Source organism: Phaseolus vulgaris, chromosome 5 (assembly GCF_000499845.2).
Source record: "Phaseolus vulgaris cultivar G19833 chromosome 5, P. vulgaris v2.0, whole genome shotgun sequence".
Classification (NCBI taxonomy): domain Eukaryota; kingdom Viridiplantae; phylum Streptophyta; class Magnoliopsida; order Fabales; family Fabaceae; genus Phaseolus; species Phaseolus vulgaris.
The window spans coordinates 27,944,551-27,969,910 of NC_023755.2; the positions used below are offsets into that span (position 1 = coordinate 27,944,551).

At 44.0% G+C, this 25,360-nt stretch overlaps 1 protein-coding gene across 1 annotated transcript; it reads right to left on the reverse strand.

Moving 5' to 3' along the window:
* Positions 1-5,932: 5,932 nt before the first annotated feature.
* On the reverse strand, positions 5,933-7,231 carry LOC137834240 (uncharacterized). Its single transcript, XM_068642302.1, has one exon. It carries the CDS (start codon positions 7,229-7,231, stop codon positions 5,933-5,935), a length of 1,299 nt encoding a protein of 432 aa, XP_068498403.1.
* Positions 7,232-25,360: the final 18,129 nt, after the last annotated feature.

Genomic DNA, 25,360 nt, shown 5'->3' on the forward strand with positions numbered 1-25,360 from the left:
GTTGACTTTACTTCGACATCGGTTTTGCCTTTGGCTCAGGTCGACGCCCGGGGTGGCGAGGGACCCTGGGTCTCGCCCGTGCCGTCCACGTGGCACTCTTCGTATGGCTGACGGGACGTTCCCCCACTTGATTAGGTTCTGACACCTCCTGAGTCTCTGATCCATTCTCGATGGCGTGTCGTACCCCTGAGCATTCTGTCGATACGACGTTTTTTGAGTGTTAACCAGTGGTGCCAGGACCATCCTCTCATTTTCTGCCACGTGGCTTAGTTGCATGGTTTACCCATTCACGTCGTTTGGCGCTCTAACCGTAATATTTAATTCTTCAAAATCTTGAAACTGCCTTCATCATCTCTGTGCCTTCGCGACATTCTTACGCCATCTTCCTCCTCTCAAAGAGCCACTCTGGTGTCCTTTCTGACCAACGTATTACCCCGCCTTTCCAGTGAACCATCTTCTTTCGATCCTCCAAACTCTCTTTCCGCCACTGTTCCGTCATGTCTTCTCACATTCCTTTCCCCAGGGTTAACCATAAAGATTTGTATCCCTGGGCTTCAAGCGAGCTTCTGGATGAGTGCTCGTGCCTTCTTTCCACCCTGGCCATCAGGAAACACAAAGGAGAGTCGTGCTCTTATAATCACCGTGCCTTCGCGAGGAGGCATGACGATGACATCACCGTGCTCCCTTGCACCCTGGGGGAGCCGGTGTGTGGGGACGAAAGCGCCAACGACGGGATTCCTTTCTTTTACTTCTATCAGGTGGTGTTCCAGATCGTTGGTGTACGTCTGCCCTTCTCCAGGTTCGAGAGGGAACTTCTGACGGAGATAAACGCTGCACCAGCCCAACTGTACCCCAACAGCTGGGCCTTTGTTAAGGCCTTTGACGTACTGTTCGGGTTCCTGGGGTGTGCGCCCTCGGTTGAGATCTTTCTTCACTTTTTCGAGGTGAAGCGTCAAAGGAACAACCTCTGGGTGACCCTCAGCAACGTTCCTGGTAGGGTTCTGCTGACTCCCTTCCAAAGCTCCTTCACGGGGTGGAAGGGTAGGTTCTTCAAGATCTGCTGTTCTGATATCGTGCCTTCTGCCCTGGATGGGTTCCCGCTGTACTGGGTGAGGGGGGCAGGAGCCCTCAAGTCCAAACCCTTCAAGAAACTAAGCCCGAACGACCAGATTGCGTGCCGGATCCTGGCTGAGGCGGGGGGTTTTGACTCCGTCACCCTAATCAGTTTGGAGTTCAACGCCAGAACCCTAGAGAAGTACATATGTACGAGTGGTTATCTCAGAAACTTCTGCTTCTTACCTTCATTAGATCTCTACGTGGTCTAACTCATGGTGTCCTCACTGTTCTTGTTTCCCTTGGTGCAGGTTCGAAGATAGACCCCCAGCGGAGGTCACAGCTCACCCAGGCGTTGAGGGCTGAGACTGAAGCGTCGTCCTCCTCCCTGCCAAGGTCTGAAGGCCACTGAAGAGTGGTTCGTTTGTATTTTTTCTTTTCCTGTATGAGCACTGGGCCTGTGATGTCTGCCCTATTCACCTTGCTCCCGTTCCTTTCGATCATACATGTAAATTTGACTTCATTGTGCCATGCTTGATTTCTTTAACGCTGTTTACCTTTGCACACGTTTCATACACTGCGCATTTTTCCTCTGCCACCTTTCTTGGCGGCGCTCTGCGCTTCTCGGCGACGCTTTCTCTTGGCGGCGCCTTCTTTCTTGGCGACGCCTTCTTTCTTGGCGATGCGTATGCTTGGCGATGCCTGTCATTACTTTGAAAGGGAAAAAGATAAAGACCAAAACCAAGACAAAGGTTTTTCCTCGAACTTCTTTTCCTTTTTTATTTGGGTGACCTCGTTAATACCCCCGAGAGGGAAAAAGAGTGTCCCCTTCAACTAAATTGTTACATGACTGCTTACATAAGTCAACTAAAATAAAATTTTAAGCTGGCTGCATTCCAACTGCGTGGGATGGGACCCCCATCCAATGTCTCTAGGTTGTAAGAACCGTTGCCCTTAGCTTCGGTAATTCTGAAGGGTCTGGTCCACTTGGGAGACAGCTTATTCTTCAGCTCGTATAGATGAGCCTTCCTCATAACTAGGTCGCCAATCTGGAATTGTCGTGGCTTTACCTTAGAGCTATATTGTCGCTCTACCCTTCTCTTTACGGCTTCGGCCTTTATTCTGGCCTCCTCCCTGGCTTCGTCGAGTATGTCCAGGTTCACCCTCCTTTCTTCGTTGGATTCTTCCGCCACAAAATTTTGGAAACGTGGTGAGGTTTCGTGAATCTCAACTGGGATCATTGCGTCCGACCCATACACTAAGCTGAAAGGCGTCTCCATGGTGGACGATTGGGGCGTGGTGTGGTATGCCCACACGATCCTTGGCACTTCCTCCTCCCACGCTCCTTTGGCCTTTTCTAGCCTTCTCTTTAGCCCCCTCAGCAAGACTCTGTTTGCTGACTCTACCTGCGCATTAGTTTGGGGGTGTTCAACTGATGCGAACACCTGCTTGATGCCTACCTCAGCACACAGGTTTCTCAACTGCTGACTGGCGAACTGGGTTCCGTTATCGGATATCAGCCGCCTAGGTACGCCGAAACGGCACTCAATATTCTTCCACACAAAGTGTTGGACTTTGTGCGCAGTGATCTGGGCCACGGGCTCCGCCTCTATCCACTTGGTCAAGTACTCTATGGCGACGATCAGGTACTTCATCTGCCTTATCGCCAGCGGAAACGGACCTAGGATGTCGATCCCCCATGTATGGAAAGGCCATGGGCTGTATATGGATCGTAGCTCCTCTGGCGGCGCCTTGTGCCAGTCTGCGTGTTTTTGGCATTTCTTACAACGCTGGGCGTGTCGCACGCAATCTTCCTTTACTGTTGGCCAATAAAAACCCGCGCGCACTACCTTAGAAGCTAAGGACCTTCCGCCTACATGGCTCCCACAAATGCCTTCGTGGAGCTCCGCCATTATTCTGGTACACTCGTTGCCGCTTATGCATGTTAGGATAGGGTGAGTGAAACCGTGCCTGAATAACACTCTGTTTACCATGGTGTACCTTGCAGCATTTCTCTTAACCTTCTTACCTTCTTCAGGCTCCACTGGGAGAACCCCATCCACTTGGTACCGCCTGTATGGCATCATCCAGGTGTCTCCTTCGGCTAAAACATGTATCTGCGCTCGCCTCCCTCCTTCAGGCGTGTCCGTGTATACGGTAATGTGAGGCGCCTTCAACGTATCTTGAGTCAAGGAGCGATGACTCCTTGGCCTTCCTCTCGTGGTGCTTATATGGAAGACATCCACCCTGTTATCCTCTATGAATTTCCTCGGAGCCTTAAGCGTCTCTTGGATTACAGTCCTCTGCCTGCCCCCCTTGCCTGAGCTGGCCAGCTTGGCGAGCAGGTCGGCTCTAGCATTCTGCTCCCTTGGGACATGCACCAGCTCAAGAGCACTAAAGGCTCCCTTTAGCGATTCGACGTACCTTAAATATGCCGCCATCTGCGGGTCTTTCGCCTGGAACTCACCCAACACTTGCCCCGTAACCAGTTGGGAGTCACTCTTCACTAATAGGTTCCGCGCGCCCATTTCTTTGGCTAAGAGCATTCCTGCAATCAGGGCTTCATACTAAGCCTGATTATTACTGGCTTTGAAAGCGAAGCGCAGGGCCTGCTCGATCAGTACACCGTCTGGTCCTTCCAAGACTATCCCCGCACCACTTCCTTGTTGGTTGGAAGAGCCATCCACTAAGAGCGACCACTGTGAGCCTGCCTCCACCTCCTGTTCGCCTCCGGGCGAGAGTTCTTCCACGAAATCTGTGTGTATAACTGCCCTTTGATGGACCCTCTGGGCTCATACTGGATGTCGAATTCTGAAAGTTCCACTGCCCAGCGCACCATCCTTCCCGCCACGTCAGGCTTCTGCAGCACCTTCTGTATAGGGAGGTTGGTCCTCACTATCACCATAAAGATGTGGAAGTAATGATGGAGCCTCCTGGCTGAGAACACCACTGCTAACGCTGCCTTCTCCAGCGCCTGGTATCTTCTCTCAACACCTTGTAACGCCTTGCTCACGAAATAGATGGGCTTTTGACTCTGGTCCTGCTCCTGGATTAACACAGAGCTGATAGCCCGCTCCGTTACCGTGAAATATAGCCGGAGGGGCACACCTGTTACTGGTTTGCAGAGGACCGGTGGCGTCGCCAGGTACTCCTTTAACTTAATGAAAGCCGCTTCGCATTCGTCAGTCCATGCAAAGCGACTATTTCTCTTGAGGCACTGGAAATACGGGTGCCCCTTCTCTCCCCCGGCGGAAACAAACCTTGAGAGCGCCGCCATCCGCCCTGTCAGCTGCTGCACTTCCTTTACTGACGTCGGGCTTCACATGGCGATGATCGCCGCGCACTTATCGGGGTTCGCCTCTATCCCCCTTTCTGTGAGCATGAAACCCAAGAACTTACCGGCCTCTACCCCGAAAACACACTTCTCAGGGTTTAGCTTGAGGCGGTACTTGGATATTGTGACGAACAATTCCTCCAGGTCCGCCATGTGCTGTGCCCTATCCTGCGACGCCACCACCATGTCATCCACGTAGGCGTACACATTCCTCCCTAGCATGGGCGCCAGGACCTTGTCCATTAGCCTTTGGTATGTGGCGCCCGCATTCTTCAAGCCGAAGGGCATAACCTTGTAACAGTAACTGCTAGTTTCCGTCATGAATGCGGTTTTGCTTTCATCCCTCGGGTGCATTTTAATGTGGTTGTACCCCGAGAACGCATCCAGGAAACTTAGCACCTTGCAGCCGGAGGCGCTATCTACCAACGTGTCAATGCTGGGCAGCGGGTACGAATCCTTCGGGCACGCCTTGTTTAGGTCAGTGAAGTCCACGCACATCCTCCACTTCCCATTCGCCATCTTTACTAGGACAACGTTGGCTAGCCACTCGGGGTATTGGATTTCCCTAACGTGGCCAGCCTTCAGCAGCTTCTGCGTTTCTTCGCGTACCACCAGCTGCCTCTCCTCATTGAATTTTCTCCTCCTTTGGCGCACGGGGCAAACCGTGGCATCCATGCTGAGGTGATGACATAAGAAATCGAGGTCGATGCCAGGCATGTCCGAGGCAGACCACGCGAAGGCGTCCAAATGGCGTGAGATCACCTCTACCACCGCCTCCTGCTCTTCTTGGCTCAGCAGACGCCCTAGTTTAAACGTCTTGCCGCCAATGTTCCTATCCACCACGTTAGTCGCTTGTTGGTCCCTGCTGTTATCCTGAATGGGCGTCGCCTCTACCGCTGGCGCCGTGTGGTCGAGATCCTCCCCCATGAGGGTGTCTTCTTCGAGCGTCGTCCTCACGGGCGTGGCCTCCACAGGCGTTGACCCGGAGGGCGTCACCTCTATCATTGTCACGTCGACACTTGGCGGACGCTCAAACACCATGAACACGCTTTTCCTCGATTTTAGGCTGTTTTCATAGCACTTCCGCGCTTCCTCCTGATCTGACTTGATAACTAATACCTTGCCGCTGAGGTCGGGTAGCTTCATCTTCATATGACGCGTGGAGGATACTGCGTTGAGCCTATTCAGCGCCGGTCTCCCCAACAATATGTTGTAGGCGGAATGGGCGCTTACGACCAAGTATCGTATGCTTTCAGTGCGCGAGGCTTCTCCATCTGTGAATGTCGTCCTTAATTCTAAGTCGCCTCGGACCTCCACTTGGTTGTTTGCGAACCCATATAGGCAGCCTGTGTAGGGCCTCAGAAGATCAGGGGACAAACGCAGCTTGTTGAACGTCGACAAAAACATGACGTCTGCAGAGCTCCCTTGGTCGACAAGGACCCTGTGTACCTTACGACCCGCTATGACGACTGAGATGACTACGGGGTCGTTGTCGTGGGGCACAACGTCTCCGAGATCCCCCCTTGTGAACACAAGGTCCGACTCTCATGGCTCACCCGAGATTCTCTCTTCAACTGAGTTAACCTCCCTCGCGTACTTCTTCCTCTGGGAGGCGGTGGGTCCGCCCCTAGAGAATCCTCCAGCGATGGTATGGACCTCGCCGAGCACGAGCATCTCATGCGCCTGTTCTTCTGTGGGCGCCGGCAGGGTGGGTGTCTCGACGGGTTCCGCAACATAATCCTTCAGGAAACCGCTTCTCACAAGTTCTTCTAACTGATACCCCAACGACAGGCAGTTGTCGATGTGATGACCAAAAGCTTCGTGGAACTCACACCAACAATCTTTTCGTGGCCCTAACACCTTGTCAGTCTTCGCCGGTCGCCTCAACCTCTCGGCTATATTAGGCACGGCTATCAGGTTCTTCAACTCCACCGCGAAGTTGTACCTCGCCGGTCTGGCCCTCTCCCTGACAGGACGATCGCCCCCTGCTGGGCCCTGGGGCCGGGGTTGGGGGTTTCTGGTCTCGTAGGGGCGTCTCCCCTCTGGTTTTTTTCTTCCCGTCGTGGTCTCGTTGACCCTAACGGGCTGACTCCACGTCTGTACCCTTGGGCGTGAGGGCACGACGCTGGTGCGTTTTTCACACACTTCTCCCTCGGAAGCGATGTGCTCCACCGCGCGACGCCGTATTTCGGCGAAAGTCCTTGGGCGATTCCGTATAATGGACTCGCAAAAGGGGCCGGGACTCACGCCCTTTCTGAAGGCATACACAATCATGGACTCTTCCGAAGTACCGGTTTTCACCACTTGGCCCCCGAAGCGATTGATGTATTCTTTCAAACTCTCCCCTTGGTATTGCTTCACGTCAAATATGTCATAGGAAACCGGCGGCAGGGCCCTGTTCGCCAGGTATTGCTCTCTGAACAGCTGTGACAACTGCCGGAAGGAGGTGATATGGCCGTTAGGAAGGCTAACAAACCAATCCATCGCCATCCCAGTTAAGGTGCTCATGAAGAGCTTGCATCTTGCAGCGTCTGAACCTCCTACTAACACCATCTGCGTGTGGAACGCAGTGAGGTGCGCCTCAGGATCCTCCATTCTGGTGAAAATCACCTTAGGCCCCGCGAACGTGTTGGGGATCGCTGCGTCTAAGATTTCCTGCGAGAAGGGAGTGGTGAACTCCCTCGGCGGGGTGGGACGTTCCATCTCATCTGGTTCACGTTGCCCCGGGATGTTCCTCAAACCTTGGCGCAGCTCTTCATTCACCCGCCGGAGCTCTTCGTTCCTCGCATGCGAGGCTTCGAGGTCCGCCTGCATGCGCTCCTGTTCCAACTTCGATTCCGCCATATCGTCTTGCAGCCCTCGCATTATCTCCAGGACTCGCTGTATGGACATCTCCTCACCCGTAGCGCGTGCATTACCTCGTCTCGTGGTGGCCATCCTTCTCTGTTTTCTCAAACCTCTTCTAGCGTTACTGTAACTCGAAAAATCTCCTCAAACTTGTGATGGGACTGATGTTTTATATCGGCCCCACGGTGGGCGCCAAATGTTCCGTCCGGTTGACCTGGGACGTCTTCGTGCGCGACCTCAACCGTCAGCTAGGGACTCCTTCCCACTGGTTACCTGTGTAATCCTGCAAAGAAGGACAAAAGGGCGCCCTAGCGGCCATTTGCACTCCGACGCTCAAGTCAGCTAGCAAGAAACACCAAAAACTATGCACCTCCGTATCGGAGCACCGCGTATGGCACTCTGAAGGTGGTCAAAAGAAACTGTGTTTAGTGTCTATTTCTCCTTCTAGCAAAAATCTTTCCCTAGTCCCTTGTGCGTAACCTCAAGGCTCGAGCAAGCAACTAGAGAGTTTCTGGCGACGCTCAAACCCCTCCTCTTCCCGCGACCCCCTAAGGGGTCCCAACGTCCCCTCCGACCGAGTCGCGAGACCCGCGTCCTCTCATCGTAGCCAACCACAACCAAACCCTCCACAAACCAGCGCGATGGTAAAACCTCTCCCAGATTACAAACGGCTATACCCGTGGGCCTCCGCAACCTTGCTGGGTGAGACCTCATCCGTCAACTCCGATCTCGACATCTTTCGCCTCAAGAAAGGTGATAAGGAAAACCTCTCTTTCAGTAATGAGCACGACGACAAAGTAGTCGTGCGACCTTGTCCTCCCGGTGAGCCAATCTGCACCGACGATCAGGGGAGCGACGACACCCCCTTCTGCTTCATATACACCACTATGTTCAAGAAGGTCAAACTTCGGTTTCCCTTCACACGTTTTGAGAGGGAGCTCCTGACCGACCTCGACATAGCCCCCCGCCCAGCTCCATCCCAACAGTTGGGCGTTCGTACGAGCTTACCAAATTCTCTGCGCACACTTGGGACTCCGGCCTCTGTAGACGTATTCCTGTACTTGTTCGAGGCGAAGAACCCGGGCGATCGTCTATGGGTTAGCCTTAATGGGATCGCCGGAAGGTCCATTCTTTCTATCTTCCAGCAATCCTATAAGGATTGGAAGGGGAAGTTCGTGCGCGTATGCTGCAGCGATCAAGACCCTTCTCTTCTCGACGGGTTCCCCTTGTACTGGGTGAACAAGGGGAAGAAGGAGTCAAGATTCAGGAAGGCCAGGGGGCCAGAAAAGATGGGGGCGCTCAACAAGGACTTGTGCGATTTTTGGAAAAGACTCACCTCCTCCAACGTGGTTCTTCCCACTTCCTCCATCATTTCCTACGAGTTTCTCGAAAGCCAGCTAGACGTCCATATAGGTTCGTCCCTGAGTTCCCTTAGCTTATACTTGTATAGTCCGGCCTTTGCCTTGACGACGCTGTTCTGACTTGTGTGTAGTTTTAGCTTTCCCCATGCACTGTCTTATACTGCTTGTCTTTCTGTGCATTGTTAAACACTGAATTTTTGTGTTGTTTGGTAACTGTGGGCCAATAATGCAGATATGATGCTGGGAAAAGATAGAATGGCTGAGTTACGCGCCATAGCCAAGTCAAGCACTGTTGCGGCGGCGGGCTCCAGGTCGTTATGCTTTTGGACGTGTGGCTCTCATCCAGCCCGACACGTGTCGTCATCTGGGCTGAGATACCAGGTAGCGCCCAGCCCTACACGTGTCGTCATCTGAGCTAGGATAGCTTGAGCGTCATCTCTCAATTGTATCCAACCCTACACGTGTCGTTATCTAGGCTGAGGCAACTCCAGCGTCATTTCTGTGTAGTAACCAGCCGCGCAGCTAAGTCATCTACCCATGGAGCAAGCTAACACGCAATGTGCCTTAGAACACTACCTGACCAGGCGAGTATCGGGTGCAGCACAGTGCACCATCTCTGTGATACCGTCTGTTTGTTAATGGCACCCTCCTTGACATTGCGCCATGAGTGTTCTCGGGCTGAGGAGACCTTGTCACCAACGAATGTCCACTCTGGGAATCCCGTCGCTGATAGGCAAGTTGTCCCCTTCAACCCACACGCTTTCGCGCCCTATGTTGGCGCGACAATCGCCTCACTGGAGTTGTACACTTGAACTTACACTTCTGGGCCTTCAGCAGCTTCAACTGAGCTTGTCGGGAAATCCGGCGACGTGCTTCCTGCGGCGATATCAAGCTACCTGATCGCCAATCGCCAAACACGTTGACGACAGACAAACCCGGCGACAACCGGCCATGTTCATCGCAGAGCGCCAGCTCCATGAACCGGCGAATACGCTCACCTCTGAACCATCCATCTTTCCCTTGCCCACGTGCTCCGCTGAGCACGCCCCACATAGTCACGTGCAAGCCACGTCATCATACCTGATGTCCTGGTCGGTACAACTTCTATTTATAATTGGGAATTGAAACAATTAGACATAAACAATGCCTTTTCTACATGGAGATTTGAAAGAAGATGTATACATGGTTGCTCCTCCTGGATTGACTTCTATTCCACCAGGAAAAGTTTGTAAACTAAAAAAGGCTTTATATGGCCTTAAGCAAGCCAGCAGAAAATGGTTTTCCAAACTGTCATCATTTTTTTATTTCTATGGGATATACTCAATCTATGAATGATCATTCCTTGTTCATTAATTCTTCTGAAGGATCTTTTACAGCATTATTGGTATATGTGCATGATATAATATTGGCAGGAAATGATAAAGAAGAGATTGCTCGAATCAGACAAGCCTTGAATCAAACATTCAACATTAAAGATCTTGGGAATTTAAGATATTTTCTTGGTTTAGAAGTAGCAAGAAGTAAGACAGGAATAATGGTAAATCAAAGGAAATATGCATTGGAATTATTAACAGATGCAGGTCTTTTAGCCTACAAACCTGCACCCACTCATATTGATAATCATGAGAAATTATCTTCTACTGGAAGTGTTTCTTTCACAGATATTCAAGCCTACAGAAGATTGATTGGAAGGCTTATGTATCTCACTAATACCCGACCTGACATAACATTTTCTGTGCAACAACTTTCTCAGTTTCTTGCTAAGCCTACAATTGCTCACTGTAATGCAGCGATTAGAATTCTCAAATATATCAAAGGGGCTCCAAGTCTTGCTCTATTTTTCTCTTCCACTACCTCTGTTCATCTCAAAATCCTTTTGTGATAGTGATTGGGCCACCTATAGTGATTCAAGACAATCAGTGATTGGTTTTAATGTGTATCTTGAGAATTCTCTCATATCTTGGAAATCAAAGAAGCAAGGAACAATATCAAAGAGTTCTTGTGAAGCTGAATACAGGGCAATGGCCATTGTTACATGTGAAATTCAATGGCTAACTTATCTTCTTCAAGATTTCAAAGTTCCTTTTGAGCAACCATCTCTTTTATACTGTGACAATGACTCAGCAAGATACATTGCAGCAAATCCAGTGTTTCACGAGCGTACAAAACATATAGAAATAGATTGTCACGTGGTCCGGGAAAAATTAAAGAAGGGTCTCATCCATTTGCTTCCCATTTCCACCACAGAGCAACTGGCTGATATTTATACCAAAGCTTTAAGTCCTCAATCTTTTAAGAATATTTGTTCCAAGCTGGGTCTCATCAATATTTGCTCCCCAGCTTGTGGCGGGGTATTAAAGGATACGGATATCAGAGTTATAGAAGGATCCTAATATTAATTGGGTGTCTTTTCTAATTATCTGTTGTTTCTCTTTATAGAAGAGAATAATTTTGTGCCTTTTCTAATTATCAGTTGTTTCTCTTTATAGAGATAAATAACCTTTATTTTTTCTTTGTGTGTTATGATTTTAGTATTTAATTATTGATTCTTTCCCTCTTTAGTTAAACCTAGAATGAGTGTACTACTTGTATATTCAGACCATTTGTTTTAATTTGAATAACAAGAAAAAGAGATATTCATTCCCATATCCTTTACCTTCCTTTTACTCTTTTATTCATCTCTATTCTATTTCATAATACAGTTGAAGATAGTTTATCGTGGGGGAAATAGCCATATATCTTTGATTGTGTTTAATTTCTAATACTTATTTTATATAACAGAAACTATATACAAAATATGATAGACTTGGAAATGTTTGAATCGAAGTACACTTTTTACTTCATAAGTTTTCTTTCAGTTCGAGAGATGGAATGTTCTTCAAGTCCCTTACAGATTTTCCTCTAGATTGCAGTAGACCACCCAAAAGAAAATCATACTAAATGTTAAGTGCATTGATACCTCATTTATTTGTCTTTCAAGGCACAAAATGAAATTCTACCATTTAGGAATACCAGAGTTTAATGTTAAAGCAATGCTGCAAAATATGCATATCCTACATTTTTCATATTTTCCTGCCTTTGTTAATTTAAGTTATTGCTCCCCACATTTCAAGTTCATTGAGATTTCAGTTTTTTATAATTAAAATATTCCAAAATAATAATATTTATTGGAGAGTACTAAGATATCTTTTTTTTTAATTTATATAAACTAATACTTTATTAAGTATTTCAAGACAAGAGTATTTATTAAGAGACAAAATTGAAATAAAAATCTTAATTTTTATTAAAAATTGAAAACACAATTTATAATGTTTTTTTTCATATTAACAAACCAATCAATTATGTTTGGAGGTCACCATCTTATTATTATTATTAAGTATCCCAAGTTACTAATTTTTTACAGAAAATTTAACAAGTCAATTATTTCTAATAAATTGTTATATCTATAACCAGAGTTCTTAAGAATTAAACAAGTTTTAAATAAATTGGGCTCACTCTAGAGGTCCAAATAGAAAGATAGGCTAGAGTAGGTTCATATAGCATAATAGGGGAGATGTGCTTATCACTTTAGCTTGTTTTTTACCTAGTTTCTAGAAGAGCAAGCCTAAGGTTTGGTTTGACTTAGTTAAACCCTAAACGCAGCCCCATTTTTAGGTTTGCCATCCTACCCTTGCTTCTTGTTTTCCAAGGCATGATCTCCTATAAATAGGGTGTCATACTGCTTGTATTTTAGATGTTGAATTTGAATAGAAAAGTTACTCTGCACAAATTGTGTGAGCTGTTTGTGGGGCTTGTTTCCTCTTAGCATTAGCTCTCATCTTGAGTGATTGGAGAGCTCTCAAGTGGCGGCCATCTCACTTATCTTAGAGGAATACCACACTCCAAGTGGCATGACCAACTCTCTTCCATCACATAAGCATTTCCTTCCTTCATCTCTTCCATTTTTCCATTACTCCAGGTATCTTTGTGTTCTTATGTTCTTGTTTTTTCTCCTCTTTCAATTCGTTTTCTATCATGCTTTTATGTTTCCTTCCATGTTCATTTAAATTCTTCCGTTCATCATCAATCACCACATACTTGTATTTTTCCTTTGCCCTTTACCATTCTGCTATGCGGTTATAGAAGCATAAAAATTATGAGTAATTCCTTATTTTCACAAAACAATTTGAATCTTTCGTTTTGAAATTCATCCACATGATCAGTTCTAATGTTTTTAATAGTGCCACAATTTTGATTTTGTAAAGCCTTAGCCAATTTCTTAAACACATCAAATGCATCATTCTTAGAAGCAATGAATAATGTATAGGTAAATCTAGAAAAATGATGAACAATGACCAATGCATAAAAAATTCCACCAAGAATAATAGTTATAAATGGTCCAAATTAGTCCATATGCAAAATATCTAAAGGATTTTTAAAAGAAATAACATCTTTACGTTTAAAGGGAGTTCTACTTTGTTTTCCTTTTTGGCATCCATCACAACTTCTATTATTCTCAAATTTTATCTTTGGCAAACTGAAAACTAAATCCTTAGATTTTAATTTGTTCAAGTGATAAGTATGAATATGTGCAAGTCTCATATGGCACAACCAGGATTCTATTGAACATGGGATTTGATGTCTCCAAATCCAAGTGGATTGCTTGAAGACTCTATTGCTTGTTGTGTGTGTGTGTTTTGTGTAGTTTGAATTTGTTAATCCACTAATAGTTATGATCCAAGGTTCCTTGATTCAAGTTCTTTTGAACAAAAATATGTTTTCTAAAGAAAGTGGAAAATCAACCTGTTGAAATTTCGATTCAACCGATTGTTTTACACTTGGAGGTTTTTGAAAACAATTTAAAAGAGCTTGAAATTGGTTGACTTTGTTGTCAAGCAAATTCAGCTGACTGTTTCGTGTTTTAAATCGGTTGATTTTTTGAAATCCTTAACAGAATTTTGTTAAGTGGATTGAATCCGTTTTAATTGATTTAAAATTGTTTTGACTCTTGCATTAAATGATTTTAACAACTGTTTGGAGTATAAATAAGTGGTTATACGCTCCTGGTTGTTATTGATTCAAGATAACACTTGCAAAATAGTTTTACCAAGATTGCTTCAGGCTTTGGATTTTTTTCTAAGAGTGGAATAGAACTGCATTGTATTCTTTTCTTCAATCTGGGATTGTACCCAGGTGTATTCATTCTTTTCTCTCTTGACTACTGTATTTCTGTAAAGACTTGTATTGTACAAATTCAGAGGTTGTTCTAAGATCTGTGGTGTTTTTGCCAAAGGTGGTGTGTGTTTTTGAAGGGTTCAAGATCACCACTTTGGTGGTGTTGTGTAATCAAGGTGTTTGATTGCTAAGTGAATTCTCAGAGGTTTTTGAGGACTAGATGTAGCTCTTGGTAAAGAGTGAACCAAGATAAACTCTCTGTGTTGATCTCTCTATCCCTACTCTTTTTTAAATCTACTTTTGCTTTGTTTTAACATTGCTAATAAAAGCAACCAATTTTTTTTGCAAAAACAACCGGTTGATTTTCTAGAATCACATTAAAAAAAGTTTTGAACTTGACTGAACATATTTCTACTTCTTTGATTCTTCACTGGCTTTCAATCTACATTCAACCTTTGCAAAAATGTTTCATAAACAATTCACCCCCCCTCTTGTTTACGGCGTACAATTCTAACAATTGGTATCAGAGCTAAGTTCTTAAAAGTCATTCAAGTTTTCGATCCTAAAATCTTTTTCATAGCTAAAAAACTACCCTTTGGGGAGGGTGCTTTAATTAATATACCACCTCTGTTTTGTGGTTTTTTATTATCAGTTTAGGTAAGAATGAAGATCTTTGTGTAGTCAATAGATAGGGGAATTTGGGATGCCATTCAAGATGGACCTTTTATTCTAAAAGCTAAAAAAGATAATGTTTCTATTGAAAAACCTTGGTCCTAATGGACTGAGTCTGAAAGCAAAAAGGCTAAGTTTGATTGCATTGCTAAGAACATCATAACATCTGCTCTAAATTCTGATGAGTTTTTTAGGGTATCATAATGTACTTCAGTAAATGAAATGTGGGATATTCTTGAAGTTACTCATGAAGGAACCTATGATGTAAAGAGAGCAAGAAAGCAGGTTTTTATCTAGGAGTATGAAATGTTTAGAATGCAAAAAGGGGAGACCATTGTTGATGTTCAAAAGAGGTTCACTCATATTGTCAACCATCTCATCAGCCTAGGAAAAACCTTTGAAAAGGAGGAACTCAATATCAAGATCCTCGTGTTTAGACAAATCTTGGCATCCCAAAGTCACAACCATCTCTAAATCCAAAGATTTAACAACCTTGACAACAACTTCCTTGTTTGGAAAACTTAGGGAACATGAATTGGAGATGAATAGGTTGAATAATTAAGATCATGAGGAGAAGCATGTAAGAAGCATTGCTTTCAAGGCTGTTGTGTTAGAATAGATGGCTTTAAACTAGAGGGGGGGTGAATTGTTTAAAGAGAATTTTCGTAAACTTTTAAAACAAGAATGAATTTATCTCAGGAAACAATTGATTCGGAAATTCAGTTCGCCAAAACAGCAAGTGATGGCATTTTCATGTGTTCTTCTTGAATCAAAGTAGAAAATAAGGTGCGGAAGCAATGGGTGAGATGATCAAGACCCTCCTAGGAGTTGTGTTGGCCTTGTAGGTGCATGATGAGTATGGTGTTTGAGTGGTTCGGCCAGCTCAAGGGAGAAGGTGAAAGGATTGAAGTTTAGAGCCTAGATTTCTAGGAGAAGTAAAGCTTGTGCACAAAAATGGCAGCATAACCTTACTCAATTAAACTTGAAAATACAAGGTGTAGGCTCCTCCTTTTATAGGCTAAGGAGGACCATAATGCAACCCTAATGCTAGCCAAATGAAATGTAAATGTGAAGCACATGGGTGCACAAATGAGCACATGGGGAGGGGTGTGTCTAGTTTTTATGCTCACCCCCTCCATGGGCTTTCTAGACCGGCCTTGGTAAATTTAGAGGTTTTTTTAGAAACTCTAAGTTTACCTAGGTTGGTGTTTTAGGTGCCAAAATTAATTCTAAGAAAATTACAAATAAAGTTCCTATGCTAATTTTGACAAGAAATTAAAGTCTACTCTACACTAGAGTTTATGGCATTTGAACATGTAAAAGAACGTCTTCTTGGATCCTCTTGGCCATAACTCTATGGTTGGCCCAAATCTACCCTTTGGTGGGCTTGCATGTGGGCTTGTGCTTGGGCCTCTTCCATCATCCCCTCCCTCTTGAAAAGGATTTGTCCTCAAATCCATTGCTTCTTCTTCTTCATGGCTAGGGGAATGGATGTGGCTGGATGGTGTCCATCATCTCCTCCTTCTTGAGAAGATCTATCCTCAGATCTACAGACTTGATCTCGGATAGCAACCTTTTGCTTCGCCAAAGCTTGTCCTCCTGGATCAAACGTCCACCTATAGAAATAATCAAATAAGGCATAGGTGTTAGTTTGCAAATTAATTTTACTAGGTTGCCATTTTTGTTTTTCTTTTGGTTTTGGCAACCTTGGACAAAGTTTCTCTTTTAATGGTTGTGTGTGGTCTCTAATCATCTTATGTATTTTAAAATGTTCATTTGTGGTTACTTTCTCTTTAGGCATAAATCCTATAGAAGATGGTAACAACTTAAAAGGAGAAAGATGATTGAACCCACACATAACTTTAAAAGTAGAAATATAAGTAGTTTTGTGAACTACTTTATGGTATGTTTGCTCACCTCTAGAGTTGTGTGTGCACTTCATGATTATTCTAGGCATAGTAGAAAGAGCTAGATTTTCAAATATATTTTGACCATGCGTTTGAGGATGATAAGAATTTAAAGTGTGCAATTTAGTTGCAAGTTTTCCAAAGGAAATCCTCAAATCATGGTTTGCGTAATTTGGAACTCTATTCAACACTATGCTTGAAGATAAACCATGAAGATGTATCACTTCTCTAGAGAAGAGTTTATCAATAACCATGAAGATTGAATCACAACCTTTTGTTGTCCTAGGGAGTTTTAATATGAAATTTATATCTTCCCAAGGATCATTTGCAAAAGGTGAAGGAGTATAGAGTTTATGAGACATTGCCTTGGGCGTAGTTTGAAAACAAGAATTGTACCTAAGGTAATGTCTTTGAACTTCTTTTCTCATGGGGGACAAAAGTTTTCCTTTTAAAAGCTCTAGAGTTTTATAATTTGTCCCATGAGTTCTCCTTCATGAAGACTTTTTCTCTTATGTGTAAGGATAGTCTCGTTGTGACAACCATTGTTTATAAGGATTTGTACACTTTGCAATGGTTGTCTCAATAAGACATGACAAGTTTCTTTAGGCACTACTTCACATAAAAAATTGTTTTTGTAGATGCTTATAAAAAACTTGACATTCACTTGGTGATATCCTAGCACATATGAGAAATAATCTATTTCATTTTTATCTATGCAAGCTTCTTTTAAAGACTCTTCTTTTTCACTTAGGCTTGCAAGTGTTCCTTTACAAAAGGTAAGGCTTTGAGGTTGTTCAACAGGACACATATTTTCAAAGGTATTTTTAAATCTTTGGTCTTGTTGAATGACCTTGTGGGAAGGAACACTCTTCTCCCACGCCTTTTGTTCTTCAAGGGTCTTCTCATGCTTTTCTTTTTCTTCTTTTTGTTTAGCTTCCCTTTCGACTTCCCCTCTCTTCTTTTGTGTTTTCTTTCCTTTCTTTCTTTATGGGAAGCAAACAATTTTTCTACCCTCATTTCCCAATCTACGCATGCTTCTATATTTTCTTTTCCATGGAAATGGGGTTGGTCTACCCTAACCCCTCTTGGGTTTTCTTGTTCTTTTCTATCTCTTCTATGTCTTCTAGGGGGTGCTTGATAATAATCATTTACTCTAATGCTTCCCTCCCCAAAAGAATCATGATCTTTAGAGATATATGCATGAGAAGGTAATTTTTTTAGAATGTGAGACTTCTCATCCTTTGCTTTAGTCAAAACATTAAGTTTAGTCTCACTCTCCAATTGTCTATAAGCAATTGATTGCACAGTTTGTGAAACTTCTTTCAAAAGAGTTTTTAAAGATTTTAATTCACTTCCAATAGACTTTGTAGAATGAGAAGAAGAAGACATGGCTAAAGCTTTGTGTATACAAGTATTTTACCTTGAGAAAACTTAGGAAAGTCAAAGAAGGTAGTTTTCCAGGTAAGGGAGGTGAGTCACAAAGGACTACTTAAATACCAAGCCTTTGCCTTAGCCAAAAACTATCCCTCAATGTCTTCACACAAAACTTTCTCTTAGTAAACCACTTAGAACACAATTAAGTTGAGAAATCAAATTTTCAATGAAAGAAAACAATGCAAGCTACTAATCAACAAAGCTAGTCGGTTTAACACAAACTTAACAAAATAACCATGCAAAGCGTCACTAACTAAGCAAAAGAAAAGGCAATTACAAACAAGTAACAATTACTAATCAAGAATGCTATACTATTCGGCCCTAGGTGAGGCTTCTTGGACACTTTGAGCCCTTGAAGACACACTCACCGTCTAAACGTAATTAACAAGGTAATTAACAATAAACCAAGTTGCAAAGGAAATAAGAGAACTCCCTTTGTTGATCCTTTTTTGGTTAGTGCACTTCCTTGTTGTCTTTGCTTGTTGATCTTCCAAGTGTTTGTAGTGTTTTCTCAAGAATGCTTGTTTCGGCTTTGGCCTTGTCTTCTCCTTAGAATGATGGCCTTTAATCCTCCAATTTCCAGCACCTAGCAAAGGGCTAAACCTTAACCAAATCAAGTTCCATGCACATAAGCACCAAGGGAGAAATTAAATTCCAGCACCCAAAAAGAGAGGTCAAGGAACAAAAGCAAGAAACAAATTTAATTGAAAGAAAACAGTACCACCAAAAGGATTTAGATTGTGACAACTAGAAAGAGAGTCAAGTAATTAAAGCAAACAAATAAAGGTACTCAATTAAAGGTTGGCACACAAAAGAATTCCTAAAGAAAAGCACTAGATTAGATGACCAAATAAAAAAAACAGCACCACTGGAAAATGTTGTGGGCCAGAAAACGTGTTTGTTCCCCGATTTATGCTGATCTGTATTTTTGGAATTTGGCTCTGAAATTTGTTATGCAAGATATTCAGGATCTTATCTAAAATCTGGCTTTGGAATCACTCAAAACGGATGCACCATTTGTTTTTAATAAATTTTGCAAAATTGGTGTTCGGTTATGCCAGCTGGAGCGCTTCAGATTTGCACTCTGATCTTAAAAGATTTATCATTTTTTTTCTGTTGCTTCTTTTGACCTAATTCTTTTTTTGTCTTTTCTATAACACTTTAAACTTGCATTTTCCAGAAAATCAGAATTTTCCTATGGGTGGAAATATTTTTCTGGGTTAAAACAGCCAAAACAGAGAAGGTGTAAACAGGGGAATCCTGGAAAACTGGAAAAAACAGCAAGATAACCAAAATTTAACACAATGGAATTGTAAGAACGGAAATTGTGTAAGAACTAAGACACAATTATGAACTCAAACTAAAAATAAAAAGGCACCAAAGGATCAAAGAACAGCAGATTCAAACAATTTAAAGAGACCCAAAAGCAAGAAACAATCAAGCCAATAATAGGACTACTAAGAATTGTTGACAAATATGGATTCACATGACTTGACACAACATTTATAGATTCAGAAAATAAAGACTCAAAGCATAAAATGAAGCAAAATTAAGAAAGCAATAAGGACTCAAATTCCTAAAAGAAAAACAGCCACTCAATGGTGTAAGGAATCCTATCACAAGCTGCACAGAATTTGTTCAAGATCAATTGAACAATTGTGCTTTGGTTGGATCTTCCATAAGCACACCAAGAACAATTTAAAAAGTAAAAAACAGCAAGACAAGTATGGAATTTAAATGACAATATGAAATAAAGAAGAACTGAAAATTTAAAAGACCAAGCTACTCATCTTGAAGAACCAAAAGCTCATGATACCAAATGATGGCATTTTCATGTGTTCTTCTTGAATCAAAGTAGAAAATAAGGTGCGGAAGCAATGGGTGAGATGATCAAGACCCTCCTAGGAGTTGTGTTGGCCTTGTAGGTGCATGATGAGTATGGTGTTTGAGTGGTTCGGCCAGCTCAAGGGAGAAGGTGAAAGGATTGAAGTTTAGAGCCTAGATTTCTAGGAGAAGTAAAGCTTGTGCACAAAAATGGCAGCATAACCTTACTCAATTAAACTTGAAAATACAAGGTGTAGGCTCCTCCTTTTATAGGCTAAGGAGGACCATAATGCAACCCTAATGCTAGCCAAATGAAATGTAAATGTGAAGCACATGGGTGCACAAATGAGCACATGGGGAGGGGTGTGTCTAGTTTTTATGCTCACCCCCTCCATGGGCTTTCTAGACCGGCCTTGGTAAATTTAGAGGTTTTTTTAGAAACTCTAAGTTTACCTAGGTTGGTGTTTTAGGTGCCAAAATTAATTCTAAGAAAATTACAAATAAAGTTCCTATGCTAATTTTGACAAGAAATTAAACTCTACTCTACACTAGAGTTTATGGCATTTGAACATGTAAAAGAACGTCTTCTTGGATCCTCTTGGCCATAACTCTATGGTTGGCCCAAATCTACCCTTTGGTGGGCTTGCATGTGGGCTTGTGCTTGGGCCTCTTCCATCATCCCCTCCCTCTTGAAAAGGATTTGTCCTCAAATCCATTGCTTCTTCTTCTTCATGGCTAGGGGAATGGATGTGGCTGGATGGTGTCCATCATCTCCTCCTTCTTGAGAAGATCTATCCTCAGATCTACAGACTTGATCTCGGATAGCAACCTTTTGCTTCGCCAAAGCTTGTCCTCCTGGATCAAACGTCCACCTATAGAAATAATCAAATAAGGCATAGGTGTTAGTTTGCAAATTAATTTTACTAGGTTGCCATTTTTGTTTTTCTTTTGGTTTTGGCAACCTTGGACAAAGTTTCTCTTTTAATGGTTGTGTGTGGTCTCTAATCATCTTATGTATTTTAAAATGTTCATTTGTGGTTACTTTCTCTTTAGGCATAAATCCGATTTATGCTGATTTTTGGAATTTGGCTCTGAAATTTGTTATGCAAGATATTCAGGATCTTATCTAAAATCTGGCTTTGGAATCACTCAAAACGGATGCACCATTTTTTTTTAATAAATTTTGCAATTTTGGTGTTCAGTTACGCCAGCTGTAGCGCCTCAGATTTGCACATTGATTTTAAAAGATTTATCATTTTTTTTCTGTTGATTCTTTTGGACTAATTCTTTTTTTGTCCTTTCTATAACACTTCAAACTTGCATATTCTAGAGAATCAAAATTTTCCTATGAGTGAAAATATTTTTCTGGAACAAAACAGCCAGCACAGAAAATTTGAAACAGGGGATTCTGGAAACTGGAAACAAAAACAGCAAGATACCAAAATTTAAACACAATAGAATTTGTGAAATAGAATTTCTGTAGGATCTAAACACAAATGGAACTCAAACTAAAATTAAAAAGGCACCAAAAGATCAAAGAACAGCAGATTCAAAGCAATTAAAGATACCCAAAATCAAGAAACAATCAAGCCAAATAAAGGACTACTAAGAATTGTTGACATTGTGGATGAACATGACTTGAAAAAACATATATGGATTCAGAAATTAAAGACTCAAAAGCATAATATGAACCAAATTAAAAGTGCAATAAAGACTCAAAAGCCTAAAAGAAAACAGCAACTCAAAGGTGTATGGAATCCTATCACAATTTGCACAAGAAATTGTTCAAGAGCAATTGAACAAAAGTGCTTCGGTTGGATCTTCCAAAGAGCACACCACAACAAATTAAAATGCATAAAACAGAAAGACAATTATGGAAATAAGATGAACAACATGAAATAAAGAAGAACTAGAAATGAAAAGACCAAAAGCAACTCATCTTGAAGAACCCAAGCTCATGATACCAAATGATGGCAAATTTCATGAAGGTCTTCTTGAATCATGTAAGAAAATGGTGCGGAAGCTATGGAGGTGTGTGTGCAAGATCCTCCTAAGAGTGATGTTGATCTTGAAGGTGCATGATAGGTATGAATATAGGGAGGTTCGGCCAGCCCAAGGAAAGGTGAAGGATGTGAAGTTTAGAGCCTAGAGTTCTAGGGAGAAGCAAAGCTTGGCACGAAATGGTAGCATAACTTTACTCACAATAAACTTGCAAATACATGAGCCAAGCCCTCTTATTTATAGTGTTTAGGGGGCTGGAAATTAAAGATAAAGTGGAGGGAAATTCAAATGAGAAGCATTTGAATTTGGAGCCAATTCCTACTCACAAGGGAAGTGTGACTTGGTTTCTATTTTTGGCACCTCCTAAATCTATACCTACACCTTCTTTTATGTCACATGGAAGGTGTGACTTAGCTTTATACATTTGCACCTCTTATATTTATATCTACACCTCCCTTTATGTTCTACTAAAAATACTCAAAAGTAATTACAAAAGAAAGACATCCAATGATGCTTAGTTTGCCCATATCTTCTATTTGTTGGGCTTGAGTTGAAGCTTGAACTTGTATTTGGGCTTGGGCTTGGGCTTTTTCTATCATGGGCTTGGGCCTCTTCCATCACAAAGAGGATAAAGAAAAGCTTGAGCAAGTTCACTCTCATCGATGGGGATGTCTTCAGGTTCGGGTTCACCCATCCGGTGTTAGCATGCGTGCACGGGGAGCAGTGCACGAGGATTATGTCAGAGCTCCACGAGGGAATATGTGGGAGCCACGTCGGCGGTCGCGCCTTGGCGAGTAGAGTTCTCCGTGCCGGGTACTACTGGCCAACGCTGAGGGAAGATTGTGTGGGCTACGCTCAGCGTTGCAAGCAGTGCCAGCAACACGCAGATTCACAGCCCCTGGCCGTTCCACACTTGGGGAATCGACATCTTGGGACCATTTCCCCTGGCGATCAGGCAGATGAAGTTCCTGATCGTCGCCATCGAATATTTCACGAAGTGGGTGGAGGCAGAGCCGGTCGCGCAGATCAACGCTCACAAGGTTCAACAGTTTGTGTGGAAAAATGTCGTGTGCCGTTTCGGAGTTCCCAAGCGTTTGGTTTCTGACAATGGCACCCAGTTTACGAGTCACCAACTGAGGAACCTGTGCGAGGAGGTGGGGATACAGCAGGTGTTCGCCTCGGTAGAACACCCTCAAATGAACGGGCAGGTAGAGTCGGCCAACTGAGTACTACTCAGAGGGCTGAAGAGAAGGTTAGAAAAGGCCAAAGGAACGTGGGCGGAATAAGTTCCCAGGATCGTGTGGGCCTATCACACCACTCCGCAATCTAGCACCCATGAGAAGCCTTTCAGCTTGGTCTATGGGTCGGACGCCATGATCCCTGTGGATATACAAGAAAATTCACCAAGATTTCTGAATTTCGTGGCCGAGGAGTCCAATGAGGAGAGAAAGGTGAACCTAGACCTTTTGGACGAGGTACGAGAAGAAGCCAAGGTCAGTGCTAAAGCTGTGAAGAAAGGTGAACCTAGACCTTTTGGACGAGGAACGAAGGCACAACTCCAACGTGAGGCCGAGGCAGTTCCAGGAGGGAAATTTGGTGATGAGGAAAGCGCATCAGCACGAGATAGAAAACAAGTTGTCCCCCAAGTGGACTGGCCCGTTCAGAGTAGAGGAGACGTTGGAGAACGACGCTTATCGGCTGGAGACCTTGGACGGAGGGGCGGTCCCCAGAACGTGGAACGCCACGCACTTAAAACTCTATTTTAGTTAAAAATTGTAGAGTAGCCGCGCTTTTGTGCCAGTACAAACAATTTGAACAAGTTCAAGGGGGCACTCTTTCCCCAGAAATAAAAAGAGGTTATCAGTATAAAAGTTTGCAAAGTTTTAAAATTAAAATCCTCCTCGCCCCAGGAGTGAGCGCAGGTGATTGGTTAGGCCTCCCTCGCCCTAGGCGCGACCGTGGGCAATCGGTTCAAAGTCCTCCTCACCCCAGGTGTGAGTGCAGGCAGCTAAGGTTCGAAACGCCAGGGGCGCTAGTAAGCCCAAGAAGGGAAAGGAAGGATTCGAGAAACGCCTTTACCCAAGTGGCATAGCGTCAACATTGGCTCGGTAGAACTCTTAGTCAAACCCCTTCTCACCCCAGGAGTGAGAAGGTGGGAGCATCACCCGAGGTTCTGAGGTTCGATGGCCTTGGGGCAGGCAAGAGGGGTTGTCGAGAAACACTCTTCCTCCAAAACAGGGCATCATCCTAGACCGATCGGCGTGGAAGTCCTCTATGCACTTAGCGCTAGAGCGACAAGAAATCTAGAAAGGTATAAGGAGAAAGCAGAGGCACGATGATTGGTGAGTGGTTGGGTATGGCACCCCGGTCGGTCATCATAATGTCAAGAATGATCGTCGAGCATTGTTAGTAGCAGTCAAAGGCAGAAATAGAAAGTACGGGGGAAGATCGCGCGAGGACCGAATAAGTTAGCAACTAAATACATACACAACAGTAAGAAGAAATAAGGTACTAAATATATGCAGTAAAGAGTTCTTATGTTCAAAAGTTTATACAAGAAAAAGGAAAGCCAAGGCTGTAGATGATCAGGGACGAACGACCTTGCCGTCCACCACCTCAAACTCTATGGATAGTTGGGAGCGGTCGACCTCTTGGAAAGCATACTTGAGTTGCTCGAGGGCAAAGTCAAAACCCTCAGCGAAAGTATCAGCCGCCTCTTCCCAGAGCTTGAACTTCTCAGCCTCGAACCCAGCCTTGTCGGTCTCGAGCACGACCTTCTCGGTGGTCAGGGTGGCGATGGCAGACTCGGCTTCTTTGAGCCTCTGATCGCTCCCAGCAAAAGCCTCCCCCATATTCGCGTTCTGTTGGCGCATGAAGGCGTTCTTAGCCTCAAGTTGGAGGGCCTTACCAGTGGTCTCCAACAGTTCGAAGTCAAGGGCGGCAACAGCATCCTCCATCAGCATCTCAGTTTTGATAATCTCTTGGACTTGCTGGGCGCGCCCTAGTTTGGCTTCCTCCAACATGTCTTTCAACATGCCATTGGTATTCTGCAAAGCCTCGTAGTCGCTTTAAAGCGACTCCTGTTGACTGAGCAGTTCTTTCATCTCACCCTCCAGTTTTTCGAGGCAGGGATGTTGTGTGGAGAATTCCAGAGAGAGCACCATCTGACGAGCCAACTGGAGGTCCACCTCGCTGGCGCTCCACTTAACTAGCTCATGATTCTGGAGCAGTTGTTTGGTCAGTCGGAGAACCCTGGTAAGCCCCTCAGAGTTGGAGCCCGTTGCTTGGAAGGAACTCTCGCCACCACCCTCGGTTGTGGTGGTAGAGTCTTGAGGGCACGGTGATGGTAGGGGGCGAGGAGTTCCCTCCGAGCGAGCGACCCCGCTCCCAACTGCTTAAGTCGGTGGGGGTGACTTTTCTGGGGGAGGGGAGGGAAGGGGGGCTGGTGAAAGAGGGCGCTCAGGGGAAGCCTGTGCTTGAGGGATCGGATTAGCATCTCCCTCAAGGCCCTCGACTCCCCTCTTTCTTCGTTGGACCAGGGGGGACCCAGAGCTCTCCTCTTCGACAGATATAACGGTGGTGGGAGCCTTCACCAACCGTTTTCTCTTCTTATCACTGCTGGTCTCGCGCCCTTCAGCTGGCGCGACCGAGATGTGATGGAAACCGTCCAGCCTCAAAACTTTCGGCCAAGAAGATAGACGAAGATCGAGTTTTAATGAAGAGTTTGTAAAGTCTTTTTCTTCTTCTTAGCCTTATAAAAATTGTATAGAGTA